Below are 16,183 nucleotides of genomic sequence, written 5' to 3'. Positions count from 1 at the left end.
CTGCCCGCGGCTCCCCGCGGCCGGGCGCAACGGGCGGCCGCGCGTGGGGAGAGCTGTGCTGCGTCTAGGCTTTGGAGGACAGAATGGCTGTGCTCATTTAGAAACTTATAGCACCCTTTTGTCGTGATGGGAAGCGCTCCCTYTGCGTATCCCGGGCCTCTTTCGCTTGTGTTTTGTGGTCCGGATAGAAGGACGCACAAACTTCACCTGTAGTTACGTAAAASAGACGCTGGCAGCGGCCGTGTACGGTGCAGGGTTCCTTCAGTCGCTCTGGGCGATATTCACRTGTGGCTGTTTTTTTGAAATATTCATCATCTTAAACACTGGGAGCAGAATCTGAATGTTTGAAGATGAATAGAATCAGGCAGCAGCAGTGCTGAAATCGCATGAAGTTCCTTAGACTGCAGCCCTTCGTAACCCTGCAGGCACAGGCTTCCCCAAGCACACGCTGCTAATGCCAGCAAAGGAGCTGTCTTTTCAGGATGCTTTCCATTTTCATTGATTTCAGCAGGTCTTGAGGGTGTTCAGCGTCTGCTTAGCCTCCTAATAGAGGACTGTGAGTCATAAATGATGCTCCTAGCAGAGTAAATTGCCCCTGTGGATTTCTGTGCTATTGGGGCTGGGTTGCTGCTGGAGCTCCAACAGTGTAGGGAAGGAAGTAATCACACCAAACTGCTGCTGGGGAGCACAATATGCAGCATTGGACACCTGTTTTTCCCATCTTGGATAGTTAACTGTATTGTTGCACTTAAAAATACGTTTTAATGACTATGAACTCCTAAAGAAGAAGAAAACATGCCCCAAGAAAGCACACTGTAAGCAGCGAGTGGGAAGCAAAACATCCTCTTGGTTTTAGGCCATATTTTGGCTGAGGCTGGAGTCCAGGAGTAATAAAAATGTTTAGTTCAAGTGACAGAAAAGAAGGTTCCCAACATCCCTGGGTAAGTGGGTTCTGGAATTGCTGSTTCAAGTGTTCATTATGGGCTCAATGTAAGGATTGTATGTGGCCCACAGTTTGCTGAGGACTCCAGATAAATGGAAGTCTAGTGAGAAGTGGTCTAGATGCTCTTGGCCTGTTTWGAGCTGCCTTTGGTGTCTTTGTACCATGATAAATTGCATAGCCCAGTGTACTTATTTCCTTTCCCTAGTGCTGGTAGCCCTTGGTAGTTTCTGCTGTGCTGTCACACAATAAACTCATGGTTGGAATGTGAAAGTAAAGCTTTGGAGGAAGAAAAATAAGGATATTGTTTCTTTTTAGGTTATTTCCCAGTATACCTAAAAAGCTGTTAGTGTGCACTGTGTTTAAAGAAGGTCAGAAGCTTGTGATTTTATGAAATATTTTGATTCCAGCATCTGGAGTTTGAAGGAGAAAATGCCAAATAGTGGAGCACGGCCCGGAGTGCTGCATAACCACTGAGGGACCAGCGCGTGTGTGGGGAGCAGAGCCCTGAGCTCTGTGCAGCATTAACAAGGTCTTGCTCTCTTTCCTGCAGTTGTGAAAGGCAGCCTCCAAGTGAGAGTCCCGGTGCGATGGAGAGGCCAGGCCGCCGCCGCCGCCAAGAGCACAAAGCCCCAGCTGGAGCCCGAAGCGCGGTGAGTCTGCCGGGTGCCGCTGCCTGGGACCTTTGCAGCTGCCCTCTGCCTTTCTCTGCACTCTTCACCTCGTGGCGGGCGTGCTGTAAAACACAGCAGCCGTGGGACTGTCTGAGGCTGCTCTGCTCTGTGTGTTTTCTTTTTCTTCTTTTTGTCGTCGCCGTTATCTGGCCGGCCGTGCTCACTGAGCCTCTTGTTTTCCCACTTGTAAGCTCTGTGATGCAAAGATTGCCTTGCTTATTCTGTGCAGATGAAGCGAGGCGCTGGCCCGTGGTAAGAGCCTGAGGCAGTGCAGAAATAACATCCAATGTTTACTCGTTTTCTGTTATTATTTGAGGTTCTGCTTCCTGGTTTTTGTTCAGCAACATCTTAGTAAACACTCGAGGAGGAGGGAATAGGCACAGGTTGCTGATCAGTGAGCCAGGCATAGGCTCCTTTGTGCCCCCTTGTACTGGCGAGACTTTTAGCTAAGAGGAGAGCGGCAGAGTTCCCCCTGCAGCCTGGCCCTTGCCGATAGGTGTGACACGCTCCGGAGGTGAGACATCCTGGTAGCTGGAATGTTCAGCTTGCCGAAATGTTTTGTTTCGAATCTCCACCTCCTGCACGAGCGTCCTGACCAGGGGCTGTTTATAGCAGAGGGCGATGACCACCGTCTGCTGCGCTGTGCCGAGGGAGACATTAGTCCTGCTCATCCTGAGCAAAGACACGTGTCCTCTGGAGAGGACTCGGAGCCCTGTCTGCGCAGAAGCGCTTGTGCCCCCAGCATTGGTGTGCTGAACACGGGCAGGAGAGGAGCCCGAGCATCCTGGCACTTAGCCTTGCTGGCTCGGGCTTGGCTCCTGGCTTGGTTTGCTTGCTGCATCAGGCTTCCCTGTCTGCCCAGCATTTCTAAAGGCACATTGTTCCTCGTCATGGAAATGCACTTTCGGGGTCAGGTGTTCCAGCACGTAACTGGTTGCTATTTAAACATTCTTTACCAGGTAGGACTTTCTGTCTCTGCAGTTCTCTTGGGCAGCAGTRTGTGGGCACTACCTAAGCATCCTTCTGGCTTTCAGAATCACAACAGGGGCTCACATAGCTCAAACGAGGCTGTCCCCTGCATGTGTTTTCTCCTGCATATGAGCCCCTGGTGCTTGCAAAGGATGCTGTGCTGATGGAAGATGGATGCAGTTCTGTTGGCTGCTGTGGTGCTCTCGGCAGTTCCCTTGCTCTTTCTTGGCAACTCTTTGGAGTCAGGATGCAGTGTGTGATGAACACATGGCTGTCACACATGTCTTGTCRAGACTTTTTTTGGTCTACTTCTGATTAAGCTCATTATTTCTTGATGATTATTGTGYACAGGCTGTTCATACTTGTAGTTCATAGTTTTGATTCAAAAGAGTTAACTTTCAAATACTTCTGCAAGAGACACAGGTAGGAGGATAAGCTGATTATCTGGCAACTTTAAGAAAGCCATGCCTCACTAGGATTTGAAATGTCTATTCTTTTTCTTTTTGTAGGAAACCAAAAACAGGAATCTTACTGTTAAACATGGGTGGTCCAGAAAGGCTGGATGATGTGCACGACTTCTTACTTCGTCTCTTCTTGGACAGGGATCTAATGACTCTTCCAGCACAAAAGTAAGAAATGGTGGAATCTTCTGTGCTAGGATCTGTGCTGAGTGTTGCTGCCTGAACTGTCTCCTCAGACTTTTAAGAGCTTTTATGCACACCAGCATTTCTTAAAAATTAGAATCTATTTTAATTGTCTTTTAATTAGCACAAGAAAAGCATTGTAATCCTGTGGGAGTTCTTGAAAAATTTTGAACAACATTGTCGTCTTGCTTCTAAGTGTAAACTGTGGTTTGCTATATGGTTTATTCTGATCAACTAGCAAATTTGGGAAGGGTGGTGGAATAGGACATTAAACAAGCTGTGCAGTTAATGACTACTYGCAGCTACTGGTCTGCTCTGGTGTAGAGATGACAAAAGAGACCCCACTCCACTAGAGGCCTTTAGGGAGGAGGGGGACAAGTGGAGTTGTGGAACTAACGCATGTTGCTTTTAAATGCTGTAGTAAATTAGCGCCGTTCATCGCCAAACGCCGCACGCCGAGAATCCAGGAGCAGTACAGCAGGATTGGAGGCGGATCGCCGATCAAAAAGTGGACGGCCGTGCAGGGAGAAGGCATGGTGAAGCTGCTCGACAGAATGTCCCCTCACACTGGTACGGCCGTACTCCGCTCTCCTCCTCAGAAACTYGCTTGTCTGATGTGCTGGAAATGTGTGTTTGCAAAGCAGCTTCTGCTGCTTGCTTTTGTTGTGAGTGTGAGCAGTGCTTTCTGTCCAGCTTAGATTTCACAGTAAAGATATTGCAAAAGTACCTGCTTTTTAAAGCTCAGCATATGCAAAGCACAGGGTCTCGATGCACGCAAATGTGTTTTGGTGCTGTGGCCACCTCTGTGGCTGCTTTGGGGAGCAGTTACAGTTTTGCACAGTAGACACTGTTACTGGTGCCACAATCCGACCAACGTGAAAGGTTTTCTACCGTAGCAGCTGGATGCATTTTGTGCTGTGGTTCAGATGCCTCCGGCACAGATGGAGGCAGCAGCTGGTTTAAAAGCTGCTTTGGCTGTCACTCTTGGACACTTTGGGCACACCTCACCATGCGTATCTTCTGCCATTAAGTGGTTAGCTATCCAAGTATGACTATATGTGTAGGAGAGGCTGTACCTTACTGTGCAAGCCCTGCTGGAGCTTGGGCAAGTCTGCGCTGAAGAGAAGCGGTCCAACCTTAAGGGACAGGAAGGAGGAGTGTGTTCCACGGGCAGGAAGGAGGCAGCTCTGGAGGGAGCTGTTCAGAGGGGCATTCTTACTGGCACAGAGGTGGAGGTTGTGGCCATGGGAGGGTGCTCTCGTGGCCCYATAGCGCTGTGGTTTTCTTGTCTCCTGTGAGGAGGTGGGGTAGCAGAATGCCAATGACTGCGGTGGTGCATGCCAAGGTGCTGTGCACCGTCCAGCTGCTGCTGCCCTAGGGCTTCTTGGTGGCTCGTGCTGTGCATGGAGGCTCTCGAGTTCCTACAGCAGCAGCTTCCATCGCTCTGTAAAATGCCCGTCAGCCTCCGCAGGCTGGTTCCTGCAGCTCGCTGCAGCCTGGGTCGTTCTGCAGCCACACAACAGGTGATTCCTGCCTTGGTGGGTGATTCCTGCCTTGCTGTTTCATCCCAAGAGCGTGGTTTGCAGCATGGGACTAGCCCTGCTGGGAAGTTGTGCAGCGGCTGTCTTATGTAAGACAGCTCTGATACCAGGACTTAATTCTCTAAAGCCCCTTGTATTTGGCTGTGTTATGTCAGTGTGAGCCTAAAGGATAAGTAGCTGTGCGGGAGGGTGTTAGCAGCCTCAGAGATCCTCCCAGGGCGCGKATCTGGTGTTTGTTCCTTTAAAGTGTCCTTCTGCACCTATTGCTCGTGCATACCCGAAGTGCTTGAAGCTTTACCTGAATTTGTGACCATTCTTAACAAACAGCAGAAAGGGGAGCAAGTAGGGCTCACTGCAGGGGAGGGATGGCAGTGGGGAGAAGAGATACCCTCTCCTGCCTGGACCTGCAGGGCTGGGTTGAGTGTTTGTGGCCAGCCCCACCCCAGGACACGAGCTGGAGATAAGGCCACATGGTTTGGTCTGCATGGAAGTAGATACTGTCTTGGCTGGTTCTTCCTTGGCTATGAGGAAGGTTGAAAGGTGAATAAAATTTCCATCCCTCAGTCAAATTCACTGAATCTCTTTGAGCTCATATGATGATATGGCTCATCCTGTGCCCAGGTACTGGTGTAATGGAGAATGACTGCAGAGTCTGGCCCTTTTGCTGGGACTTCAGTGTCCACACTGCCCCTCGCAATGGCAACAGGCTAAGCACAAGCACAGGTGGCTGTGGCACTCACCTGATGTCAATCTGTGCTCRTAGTCATGCCCAGTCCCACCCTTCTGAAGCTTCAGACTGAACTCCTACCTGAGCCTCTTTTAACTCAGCTTAAATGCATTCAAATGCATGTTCAATGGAATTTGTACCACTTTAGCTACATGACTTTCAGCTGGGTGATTTGCTCAGTTAGGCTCCAGCTTGTATTGCCCCATACTCAATTAGYAGTTGCGAGGAACTAGACATCTTAGTTGTTCTGCCTTTTTTTCTGGAAGTGATAGCCTATTTACCTTTTATGCTATAATTTCTTGCCACATACTCAATTAGCAGCTGCGAGGAACTAGACATCTTAGTTGTTCTGCCTTTTTTTCTGGAAGTGATAGCCTATTTACCTTTTATGCTATAATTTCTTGCCACATACTCAATTAGCAGCTGCGAGGAACTAGACATCTTAGTTGTTCTGCCTTTTTTTCTGGAAGTGATAGCCTATTTACCTTTTATGCTATAATTTCTTGCCACATAACTTTGTAATTGTAGTATTAATAAAGAGTGACAGCTCTAGAAATCAAACTCCCTGTCCCCATAGCAGCCTAAGGATGGTCACAGTCTTCTGGCCCTTGCTTCTCATGGCATAGCCTGAAAAGACRGTGAACCATTGTCACATTTTGACAGGAGCAACAACGGTGTGGTGGTGGTTCTGTCTAAAGTGAGCTATGTGGGGGTCACCACTGTTGTAGTAGACTCTTTCTCTGCATTTTTGTAGCAACAAACTACCAGAAGAACTACTAGACAAACTGCTGAAGTACGAGAAGCCRAAGGAGAGATATGTCCCTCGTGTTCCGTGAGCAGCTGTGCAACAGACACCCCTGGAAGGTGCCTGTTTCCTCATAGTCCCCTGCTGAAGTGGCGTGTCAGGGAATCCCCTGTCTTTGACAATACACATTATCTGATTCTCAGTTGTTTTGCAATTCTTTTTAGGACCTACTTCAGACTTGTGTGGGAAAGGATTTGAGGCAGATTGATAGGAGAGTCTGGAAGGTGAAAAAGTAGAAGTCTTCAAAGACTAGGACCAAAATTCTCTCCTTTGTTCATTCAACACGTAGCTGTCACAGATTCCTTCATTTGGGTCATATTCTTCATCTTCTCCCTAGCCCCCTGCTCTCAGTCCAGATGCTGCTGTGTAGTTTATTTAATTCCAGCTGCAGCCCTTGAAAGTGCAGTCACAAGCTACAGCCTGTCATGGCATGAAAACCAGCAGTGTTTTYACTCAAATAGCCCCTGCAGGGCCAGGCTTGCAGCAGGTTCAGAAGATAAAGCTCAGGAAGTCCTATCTGCTTTCCCCAAAGCACCACTCCCACCTGCATTTGTTCAGTTACTGTTTCTCCAGCGTCCCRTCCGCCTCTATCTGTTGTTGCAGTTCTTACATCTGGCCTGATATGATGCTTAAGGACCTACTTTGTTTTCTCCTGTAGGTGCAGTTACAGAAACTGTGTTAACTGTTTTCTTCAGCAGCTTTGGCTGTGATACTGCAGAGTATCTGGCTGTGTTGCCTCAGAGTGAAACAGCTAAATGTGCTTCCAGACTGAGCCCGATATTTTGTAGGATCGTGACTTCACCTTTAACACTGAGTGGGATCCCTGATAACAAGCACTGTTAATGTATAACTTGCAGGTTCTAGCACCACRTTGAATGCATGACAAAGAAGAAATGCTTTGCATGCTTTTGTTACCTCCATCTGGATTTTAGCTTTGAGGAGGTGATAGAGTTTTCAGTGGGTTATATATTTACAATTGCTGAAGACTGTATTTTAGAGTGTCAATAATGACCTATAAAGTTTTCTCTTAAATCAGCTTTCCGATTTGTAGTAATATATTTGATATGTCCCATTTTGATGATGGGACCGGTATCAAATAGCAAATAAATAAGCTCATTCACATCATCTATATAGAAACACTAAAATTGTTAAAAGACTTCTATTGTTACAGGCAGCTGTCTGAAAAAGATAAATAGAATTATCTCATAATGAATAAGTTGGGTAGGCTCTATTGCCTGCTAGAATAAATTTCGCAGATATGATGAAATGGAAAATAACTTCTGTTGTTGTGGCACAAAGTAGGTTGATGTCTTGCAATGCTAATTATAAATGTGCCTTCTTAAAATAAATAGAGCAAAAGGTTCTTGGTATTTTGTACAGTCAGATTTCAGCTGAGATTCCCATCTTGCTTTGGGAAGAATAGAAGGCCAGAGGACAAGGAGGCCACGTTGTTTGCTTAAATTGGCAGCTGCCTTCTCTTGGTGGAAGTTGCTCTCACCTCCTCTGAGTAGTCTTGACTCTGAGTTCAGTTACAAATCGTGTAGGCAGATGTGCCAGGAAAATCTCTGCTTTGCTGCCAGTGATCCAAGACAAATGGGAACACAATGAAAAGCTCCCTGGTTGAGTGTGCCCTTTCTCAGGTTAGAACCACAGTATCTTCCCTCTGGTTGGTCTTTCTCTTTATCTTTTATTTTTATTTGTTTATTTTATTTTTACCATTTAAAAGTGTTAATGAGGTTGCTGCCCTGGGGCTGCTCAAGGTGGGTAGTTATTTGCTCCAGCCCCCCACAGCAAGAGCTCTCTTGCCTCCTGTGGAGAGCTGGGGCCAGCTAAACCTGCTTCCCAAATCCTGCCTAAATGTATAGGCCAAACACGGCACGTCTGCTTCCTTCAGAAAGCTATTAAATATTTCAGAACTAGTGATCCAGAAACCCTAGAAAAGGAAAGTTTTTGTTCTCTTGGAGCCTCTGTCCCCCATTAAAAAGCCTCTTCTCACCCCACCCAAAAGCGTCTCAAGACGGRCCGTGTAGAGTTGAACATTTCAGTGCAGACACACAAAACTGCAGCCTAATTATATTTGAGAGTTTAGGTAAATAATATTTCCCAGGGTGTACAGACAACTTAAAGAATTTCTTTCCTTCTTTTTATCAAAATGTACGGGAAAAAAAATCTTCCCATAAAAATTTTGGCGTGTCGTTTTTTTGTTRTGTTTGAAACATTTTCTCCTGCTGCCTTTTTTGGTTTGACTGGGTAAGTTGTTCTGTGCTGCAGGAAGAGGAAAACACCTGCGTGGCTGTGGTCTCTGTTACACTGTAATAGTAACTGTGGGCCATATTACAGCACGATAGCATGTCTACTATATAAGATTGTAAAATGTCGATTTAATGTCTTTCACACAATTCTGCCAATACATCTTTTAAATCAGAACTCACCCAGTGAAATGTCAGAACTCTCCTCAGTCTGAAGTCTGTGCTATTACTGAGCTAAGCAAAGCCAGAAGTGTAATGATTCCTGCAGAAACAAATAACAGTATAAATCCCGTCTAAATTCTTCTATCCACGGAGTAAGTTGGCCAATGAAAGATATTTTTATATGACAACAGGTTAGGAAATATGGTCAGAGAAATATTGACAGGTTTATTTCAGCATTTTAGGTCTATCTAGGTTTTCACTAATTGGTGAGTGAAGAGATGAAAGCTTCAGCAACTGGTCAAATTTTTGTAGCGTTTCGACTGAGGGGGCAAGCTTTGGGTAGAGATGATTCATGGGTAYGGAAAGGTGGTGGTAAAATAGAAGTTTTTAGTAGATGCTTTTCATCTGCCTTTTTTTTTTCCTCCTGTGATTTGGCTGACAGCACCTCACAAATACTACATTGGTTTCCGGTACGTCCACCCTCTGACGGAAGAAGCAATTGAAGAGATGGAGAAAGATGGGGTGGAAAGGGCTATTGCCTTCACGCAGTATCCGCAGTACAGCTGCTCTACCACAGGTGAGGGCTTTGGCAGCAGAACACGAAGGTAACGCGGAGGTGACGCGTGTCTGAGCCCCGTGCAGCGCGGGAAGAGTGAATGCACAACTACCCCGTGCTCTTCAGAGAACCCCTTCCTGAGGGCTTCATTTCGCACTCAAAGCTTTCTATATTCTATTATAATTCCTATTTGTATAAARTTGTGGTTTTTGTTTGTTTTACTAYGGATAACTTTACCATAAGCTAAAATAAACTGAAGGCCCGAAACACAGMTGAGTAAGCTTTCTCCATGGGAACTACAGCAGTAATGGGCTTTAGTTAAAGAACTTAAGTTGTTCTTGGCTCTTACTTTATTTGCACTTTATGGGATAATCGTTCCCTTCTGATGTTCTCATTACAGTTTATGTCATTTTAAAATATTAAAGTAATATTTATAATTATTAAAATTTATATTTAAAATTATGTCATTTTAAAATATTAAAATAGTTTGCTACAAATTTCATTTCATAGACTATTAATGCTTTGAATGAATTTATGTTCTCAATTCTCTGTATTTCAGGAAGCAGTTTAAATGCTATTTATCGCTACTATCATAAAAAGGGGGAGAAGCCAAAGATGAAGTGGAGTACAATTGACCGCTGGCCCACACATCCCCTTCTTATTCAGGTATGTGTTTGTATCTGAGTCTCTGACRTTGGCAATCAGAATGAGACATGGAAATTGAGCAGCTTGGATGTGGAGGGACCCTGAAACATCCCTTGAAAGCCACCCTTTCAACCGCAGAAAGGATGCGGCAGGTTCAATGCCACAGGTGTACTTCAGCCTGCAGCTCAGATGGACTCATTTACACCATGGCTTCGTTYTGAGTATGTCATCAAGTTGACTTTCCCTGGCATTTTCTTAGCTTTGTTATGTGGGAGAAACTTGATTTCTTTGCATTGACAGCTGGCTTTAAAACAACAAAGAACTCTCATAAAGACAGACATTTGAGTTTTCTTTTTAGAAATATTTGCTACTGAGGAAAGCATTTTACACAACAAAAATATCTGAGAAATGACTTTTTTAGGTCAAACCTTAGTTTCTATTAAGACTTAGGAGGCTTTTAGCTGTAGAATATCCTAAAAGGAGACAAATCTAATTTGTGCCTTAGCCTGTGTTTTTGTTTAGTTTTTAATGAGGGGATAAGAATAAAAAGAATGCTTCAGTTTGTTTAGTACACAAGACATGTATCATTACTGTGTAACTCTATCCAAAACTGCAAAAGATGAATGTTTCATGCTAGATGATAGGAGAACGTTGAGTATCCTGTACCTSTTTTAAAACCATGAAGTCATGCTGTCGCAGCTGAGGTGACAGAGGGAGGTCATTGGCCCAACTTACTGCTGTGCTTGCTACCCATCCAGGTCACATTTGCTTGTCACGTGCCAGCAAAGATACCGAATTCGGTCATTATAGCCACAGGAACAAATATGAGAAGCCCTCATGCTCCTTAATTTTCAGAGAAAATGGCATTTTTGTCTTTGCTGGAGAGCTCAGTTCTTATTTTCTGGCTTGGATCTTGCAATTTGTGTGTTGTGCTGAACAGGCTATAAAAATAAGTGAAGGGAAGAAAAATGGAGCCGGCCRAGCGCGCTGCTGCCCAGAGACTTGTCTTTGAGGCAGGCAGCGCTCCTGCCCTCAGTGAAACACCTACTTGGAGGCTGGCAGCCCCGGGGTGCTCAGCGAATCCACAGCGTGGTGGCTTCCATTAGGCAGACTGTGTACATGTACACTTCGTTTTTCAGTAAGCCAGCCAGTGTGTGTTTCCCTAAGCCCAAGGGAGGCTGTAAGTGACTGGCTGGCTCAGTCCCTGGTTATAAAATTGAGATGGAAATTAAATTTTAATTTTTAAATGTTTCTGCCCCATCTTCCACTGCAAAATATCTAAGAAAAGACTAGAGAGCAGCTACTTTGTGCTAGTACAGCACCAGGTGCCAGCAGCSGTGGAGACTGCTTTCCTGTCTGTATCCCAAGGATCCATGAAGCAGGTTCTTCTCTGAGCCATGTTTATGTGTTTGCCTTAATACAGTTAAGTGTAATGAGGCTGTTGAAAAGGGTGGTTCTCTCTGCCCCTGTTTACCCATTTCTCTTTCTTCTCTTGCCCTAGTGGTTGAGTTCTTGTGGCCTGCCTAGTCAGAGAGTTATTTGGGGATCAGTTAAGGATAGTTTGACCTACTTGGATATGTTCTTTCAGTTGATTACAAACATCYAAAAGCCAGTGGAATGATCAAAATCTCAAGGGGGTATTTGGCAGTGTTGGTTCTGGACACTGTGTGTAATTACATACTGAGCAGTACATACACCAAAATGCTGAGGGACCACATTTAAAGTTCTAAAGGTGACCTACAACCCAGCAGGTGCTCGTCTGGGGGCATTGGGGAGTGCAYGTTAACTTCCTGGCATTTCCTGATTCCCATCTTTGCTCCCTTTCTCCTGACAGTGCTTCACTGATCATGTACAGAAAGAACTGGATCTGTTCCCACCTGACAAAAGGAAAGACGTKGTTATCCTTTTCTCGGCTCACTCGCTCCCCATGTCTGTGAGTTACATAAGGCTGTTTCTGAAACCACTAGATCGGAGTCACGTTGGCTAAGCTGATTTGAAGGCTGTGCAGCTTGCGTGCTGCACGGGGCTCCTGTGCCCCGTGGGCTGCCCCTGCTCCGCTAGACCCTGCCCAGGCTTCGGGCAAATCCTGCCTAATGTCCCTCCCTCTGCGGAGGGTCCTTTCCCACCGCGTTTGGTATGCGGGGCAGGCAGTACAGCAGACTCACTGCAACTGATTCTAATGGCATTTTACTCCCATTTCTTTTTAGCCCTAAATTTAAACGCTTTTTTTGTACATTACTTTGGGATATAACCTATCAGGGCGGGCCCGGCGCTGGAGACGCGGGGGGCCCTGCTGGCATCGTCCACGGGGACCTGCTGCCATCTAGCGCCTGGCAGCAGAGCCCGGCGCTCCGCATCGCTCCTGCCCGTCCCGCGCCCTTCCCGGAGCCTGGGCGCCCTGTCCCCGAGGCCGCAGGTGGGGGGTGGCCTTCCCATCGGGAGGGGAGCGTCCGCTGCAGGCTGCTCCCTGCGCTCCTGAGGCAGGTGTTGAAGGGGCTGCTCCTCTGTGTTGAAGGTAGTGAACCGCGGTGATCCCTATCCTCAAGAAGTGGGAGCTACTGTGCAAGGCGTCATGGAGAGGCTCAACTATTCCAACCCCTACAGGCTTGTGTGGCAGTCCAAGGTGAGTGTCCAAGAGCAGTCTAGAGCTGTCTGTGCTGCAGAGCTCTCCGGCTGCTAGAGTTCAGTCATTTCATGAGCCTTGTCATGATGTCAGAGCCTTCTTGCTGGTTCCAGGAGTCGTTCTGCTGTAATAGAACCCGGAACTTTTGCTCATTTGGCTTTCCAAATACTCTTTTTCCACAGATTCTTGCCTTGTAGAAAGATTTTGCATCATTTTAAAGTACACTTTTGATGTGGCTGCTAGGAAATCTATGATCTCAGGATAAGCACTTTTCTTTATCTGTCAGAACGAAGAATCAAGTACCACAGGATTTCTGTGTTGCTTTTTGAGGATCTCTGAGCAATATTTTCAGAAGTTGTCACCATGAAACAGATGTTCTTAAGAAGAGCTTAATCCAAACAGGCCTTCTTATTCTTGAAGAAGAGGGCTTCCATTGCTTTGTTCCTCTTACTGCTGCTACACTAAGGAACCTTTCTTTCRTCAGAGTTCTGTAGTACAAGTAACTTATGCCTCGGGGCATTGTGCCTAGCATGCCATGGTGCTTTTGTTCGGAAGCTACATGCTATGGTGCAACAYCAAAAACATGGGAATAGTGAAGGGATAAGAAGAGTTTGTTGCATCCTGAAAAATGCTTATTACTAGGTCAGATAAGACCTGTGCAGTCGTGATTAGGTTTTTTATTGAACTGAAAGAGGTTTTCATTCATTTTGATGCAAAAATCTCTTTAAAGCCAGCTCAGACACTTTGGGGGAGTATGGGTGGGAACTTAAACGTGTCTTCATAAAAATGTAACAGATGAAGTGAGAGGTATTGTCCAAAAAGAAGAAATCAGTGGTGCTTGTTATGAAAAATAATCTAGTCTATGTTGACCTACTTAAGAAAATAATTATTAAGAAAAAATATTAAGAATGATTAATTCTCTTTTTCTCCCTTTGTTATAGGTTGGCCCAATGCCTTGGCTTGGTCCACAGACAGATGAAACCATTAAAGGACTGAGTAAAAGAGGAAAGAAGAACCTATTGTTGGTCCCAATAGCATTTACAAGTGATCACATTGAAACACTTTATGAACTAGATATTGAGTATGCCCAAATTTTAGCAAATGAGGTAAATATTTTAGAGTTACTCTTTGCTATGAGGTTTGGGACAAATTTTCCTTTTCAGGCAATTCAGAAGTAATCTGAACTGGCTGGGCTCAAATGAGTTTTTATCAGGATAAAAAAAGGTGGGAATTTGTCTTACATTGAACTCTTAAAGCCACTACTATCCTCACTGAAAAGGAATGGGTATTTGTCAGCAAAGTGAATTTTTGCCTTATTAGCACTTTATTTCTGTTGAAAAACAGGATAGTGAATTTAATTTGGTCATTTGGGGGCCAAATATGAATAAAACAGAAGAGAGGATTTTGAAAATGAGCTAGTGAAATTTCTAGTAGACTTAACCTTTATCTTCTTTCTTATGTTTGATTCAGTGTGGAGTTGAAAACATCAGAAGAGCAGAGTCTCTTAATGGAAATCCACTGTTCTCCAAGGTATCTTGTTTGGTGTGATAATTGTAAAAGTTTTAAAATGTGTTTCATCCTAGATTATGGGTGTCTTTAAATAGTTTTATAGTATTATAGGTTTAAGAACAAGAATAGTAATCCCAGCATTTAATATGTAAGCTGCAAAGTTTTCCTTAACTGCATTTTTTAAAGTCTAGTATAGAAGTTTACTTTGGCAAAAGAAAAAAAAGCTATTAATCAGTAGTCACCTTTTAACAAAATATTTTAAGATATGGTGCCAAAGCAGTTCTAAAACTGGGTTTTTCACTGAAATAAGGGGAGACGATGTTTAAAAAGCAAAGTGTGGTCTGATGCATTCACAATTGACAATCTTACTAGTCACTAACGTGTGTTAATGTGTTTTTTGATTTTATGGAAGTAGATTTGCTCACTTCCAATTTCTAATTAACTGTCTCAGGCTCTGGCAGACTTGGTGTGTTCACACATGCAGTCGAACGAGCTCTGCTCTAGGCAGCTGACGCTGTGCTGTCCGCTGTGCGTGAACCCCGTCTGCAGGAAGACCAAAGCCTTCTTCAGCAGCCAGCAGCTGTGAGGGGTGCCGGCAGAGCCGCCCGGCTGGAGCACGCGGCAAGGCTGCCCCGTGGCGCGGCGCGAGGGAAGGAGCTCCCGCACCCACCGCCTCCTCTCTCCGAGACGGGCCTGCAGAGCGGCAGTCTCGCTGACGCTCACCTCACGTAACAGGGAGGAGAACTTGACTATTTTTTTTCTCTTATATTTTGTTTGTTTGTTTGAGAGTTTTTGTAGAAAGTACAGAAATAAGGGCCTGGTCCTGTGAGATGTGAAGAGACCTCATCTTGTCTAATTCTGATGGGGCTTAACATGAGTCCAGTATGCACTGAAAAAACTTGAGAGAACTCACAAAGCTTTTTTATATAATTAGCTTCTATCTACTTTTCAGGGAAATTGGCTTCTGTCTACGTTGCAGGGATTTCTTTGTGTGCAATTTCATYAGGATTACATTAATTTCCGCTTTCCAGGTCAAGTGTACAATTATTTGCTTTGTTTATGCTTATGGTACACCAGAGTCACCAGTTGTCTCTCCTGAGAGTGATCTTTTCAGATGGACTTTGAAGATMAAGTGACTTCTAATGCTTTTGAAAATAACATKTATGTATTTTTAGAGCTTAAGGACAACATTTTGTTTTGTTTTGTTTTCTGCCAGAGGCTTCCTCTACTATCCTAGCTAAGCTTTCAGAATTTGCATGGTTTGTTTACTCTTTCTAGAAAAATGTTATCTTCAGGAAAGCCCTGTGTTTGGAGAGCTTGGGTGATGCTGAGGAACATGCTCAGTTGAAACAGATAATCTGTGTTTCAGATGTAGCCATCAACAGCATATGTTGGAGCATGTTCACTCATGTTTTAATCAAAATATATATTTTTTAATATTAGGGCTTTATCTAGCTACCCAAACGTACGAAGCCAGGTTTGCTCTGCAGAACATGTGTAGATTTGCTCTGGTTTCTGCTGTGTCACAACGCTGTGGTTTTTGTGGGATACCTACGGAGCAGCATAGGTAGAATAGATCAAACTTAATTGATGGCCTCATTTACAACTGAGATGATAAACTGGCAGTAAATTACACTGTAGGTGCCTGAGAGCAGGCTGCCCCTCATGCTGGAAGCTGTGTGCTTTTGCATCCTGTGCTCTGAAATGGGAATCTCTGAGATTTCTGGCACTAGTGTAACCCATTTAAATTGCCTTTTTTTTTTTTTTTTTTTTTTTCCCCTCCCTCCTCTCTCTCTATTTGTCAAGAAAACAAGTGCTAAATCCACTCCTAAGTTTCATGGGGTGGAAAAGCCTTTTTGGGGCAGTCCTGGCAACACGAGGACAGATGTTGAAGTTGGTCTTGGGATACAGAGGACTTTGTTTCAAAGGCTGGTCACCACGGAGCATTTCCGAGCGTGGCGCTTGACGCCGTGCGGGCAGGAGCACTGCAGCACCTCAGGTCCTGATCTTCCACACCAGCCTGCCTTGAGGGAAGAGCGAAGCTGTGACCCGTGTTCTCTGGCACTGCGCATCACGTGCATGAGTCTCGCTGTCAGCTTTGTGGATGTAAATGTTTACATTATGTACTTAGCACTGAAA

General features: G+C 45.0%; 1 protein-coding gene across 1 annotated transcript; it reads left to right on the top strand.

Annotated features, from left to right (window-relative positions):
• Nucleotides 1–126: 126 nt before the first annotated feature.
• FECH (ferrochelatase) lies at nucleotides 127–14,676 on the top strand. The gene is given in 12 exon segments (XM_026042514.1): nucleotides 127–146; nucleotides 646–833; nucleotides 1,494–1,593; nucleotides 3,093–3,212; nucleotides 3,649–3,797; nucleotides 9,154–9,288; nucleotides 9,827–9,933; nucleotides 11,747–11,845; nucleotides 12,428–12,535; nucleotides 13,477–13,641; nucleotides 14,006–14,065; nucleotides 14,496–14,676. Coding segments are annotated over 12 exon segments (1,386 nt in total). The 3' UTR covers nucleotides 14,631–14,676.
• Nucleotides 14,677–16,183: the final 1,507 nt, after the last annotated feature.

This window comes from Nothoprocta perdicaria, unplaced genomic scaffold, assembly GCF_003342845.1.
Source record: "Nothoprocta perdicaria isolate Ctin4 unplaced genomic scaffold, notPer1 scaffold_306, whole genome shotgun sequence".
Classification (NCBI taxonomy): domain Eukaryota; kingdom Metazoa; phylum Chordata; class Aves; order Tinamiformes; family Tinamidae; genus Nothoprocta; species Nothoprocta perdicaria.
The sequence above is the reverse complement of the archived record's forward strand: the minus strand, read 5'-3'. Positions and strand labels throughout refer to the sequence as shown.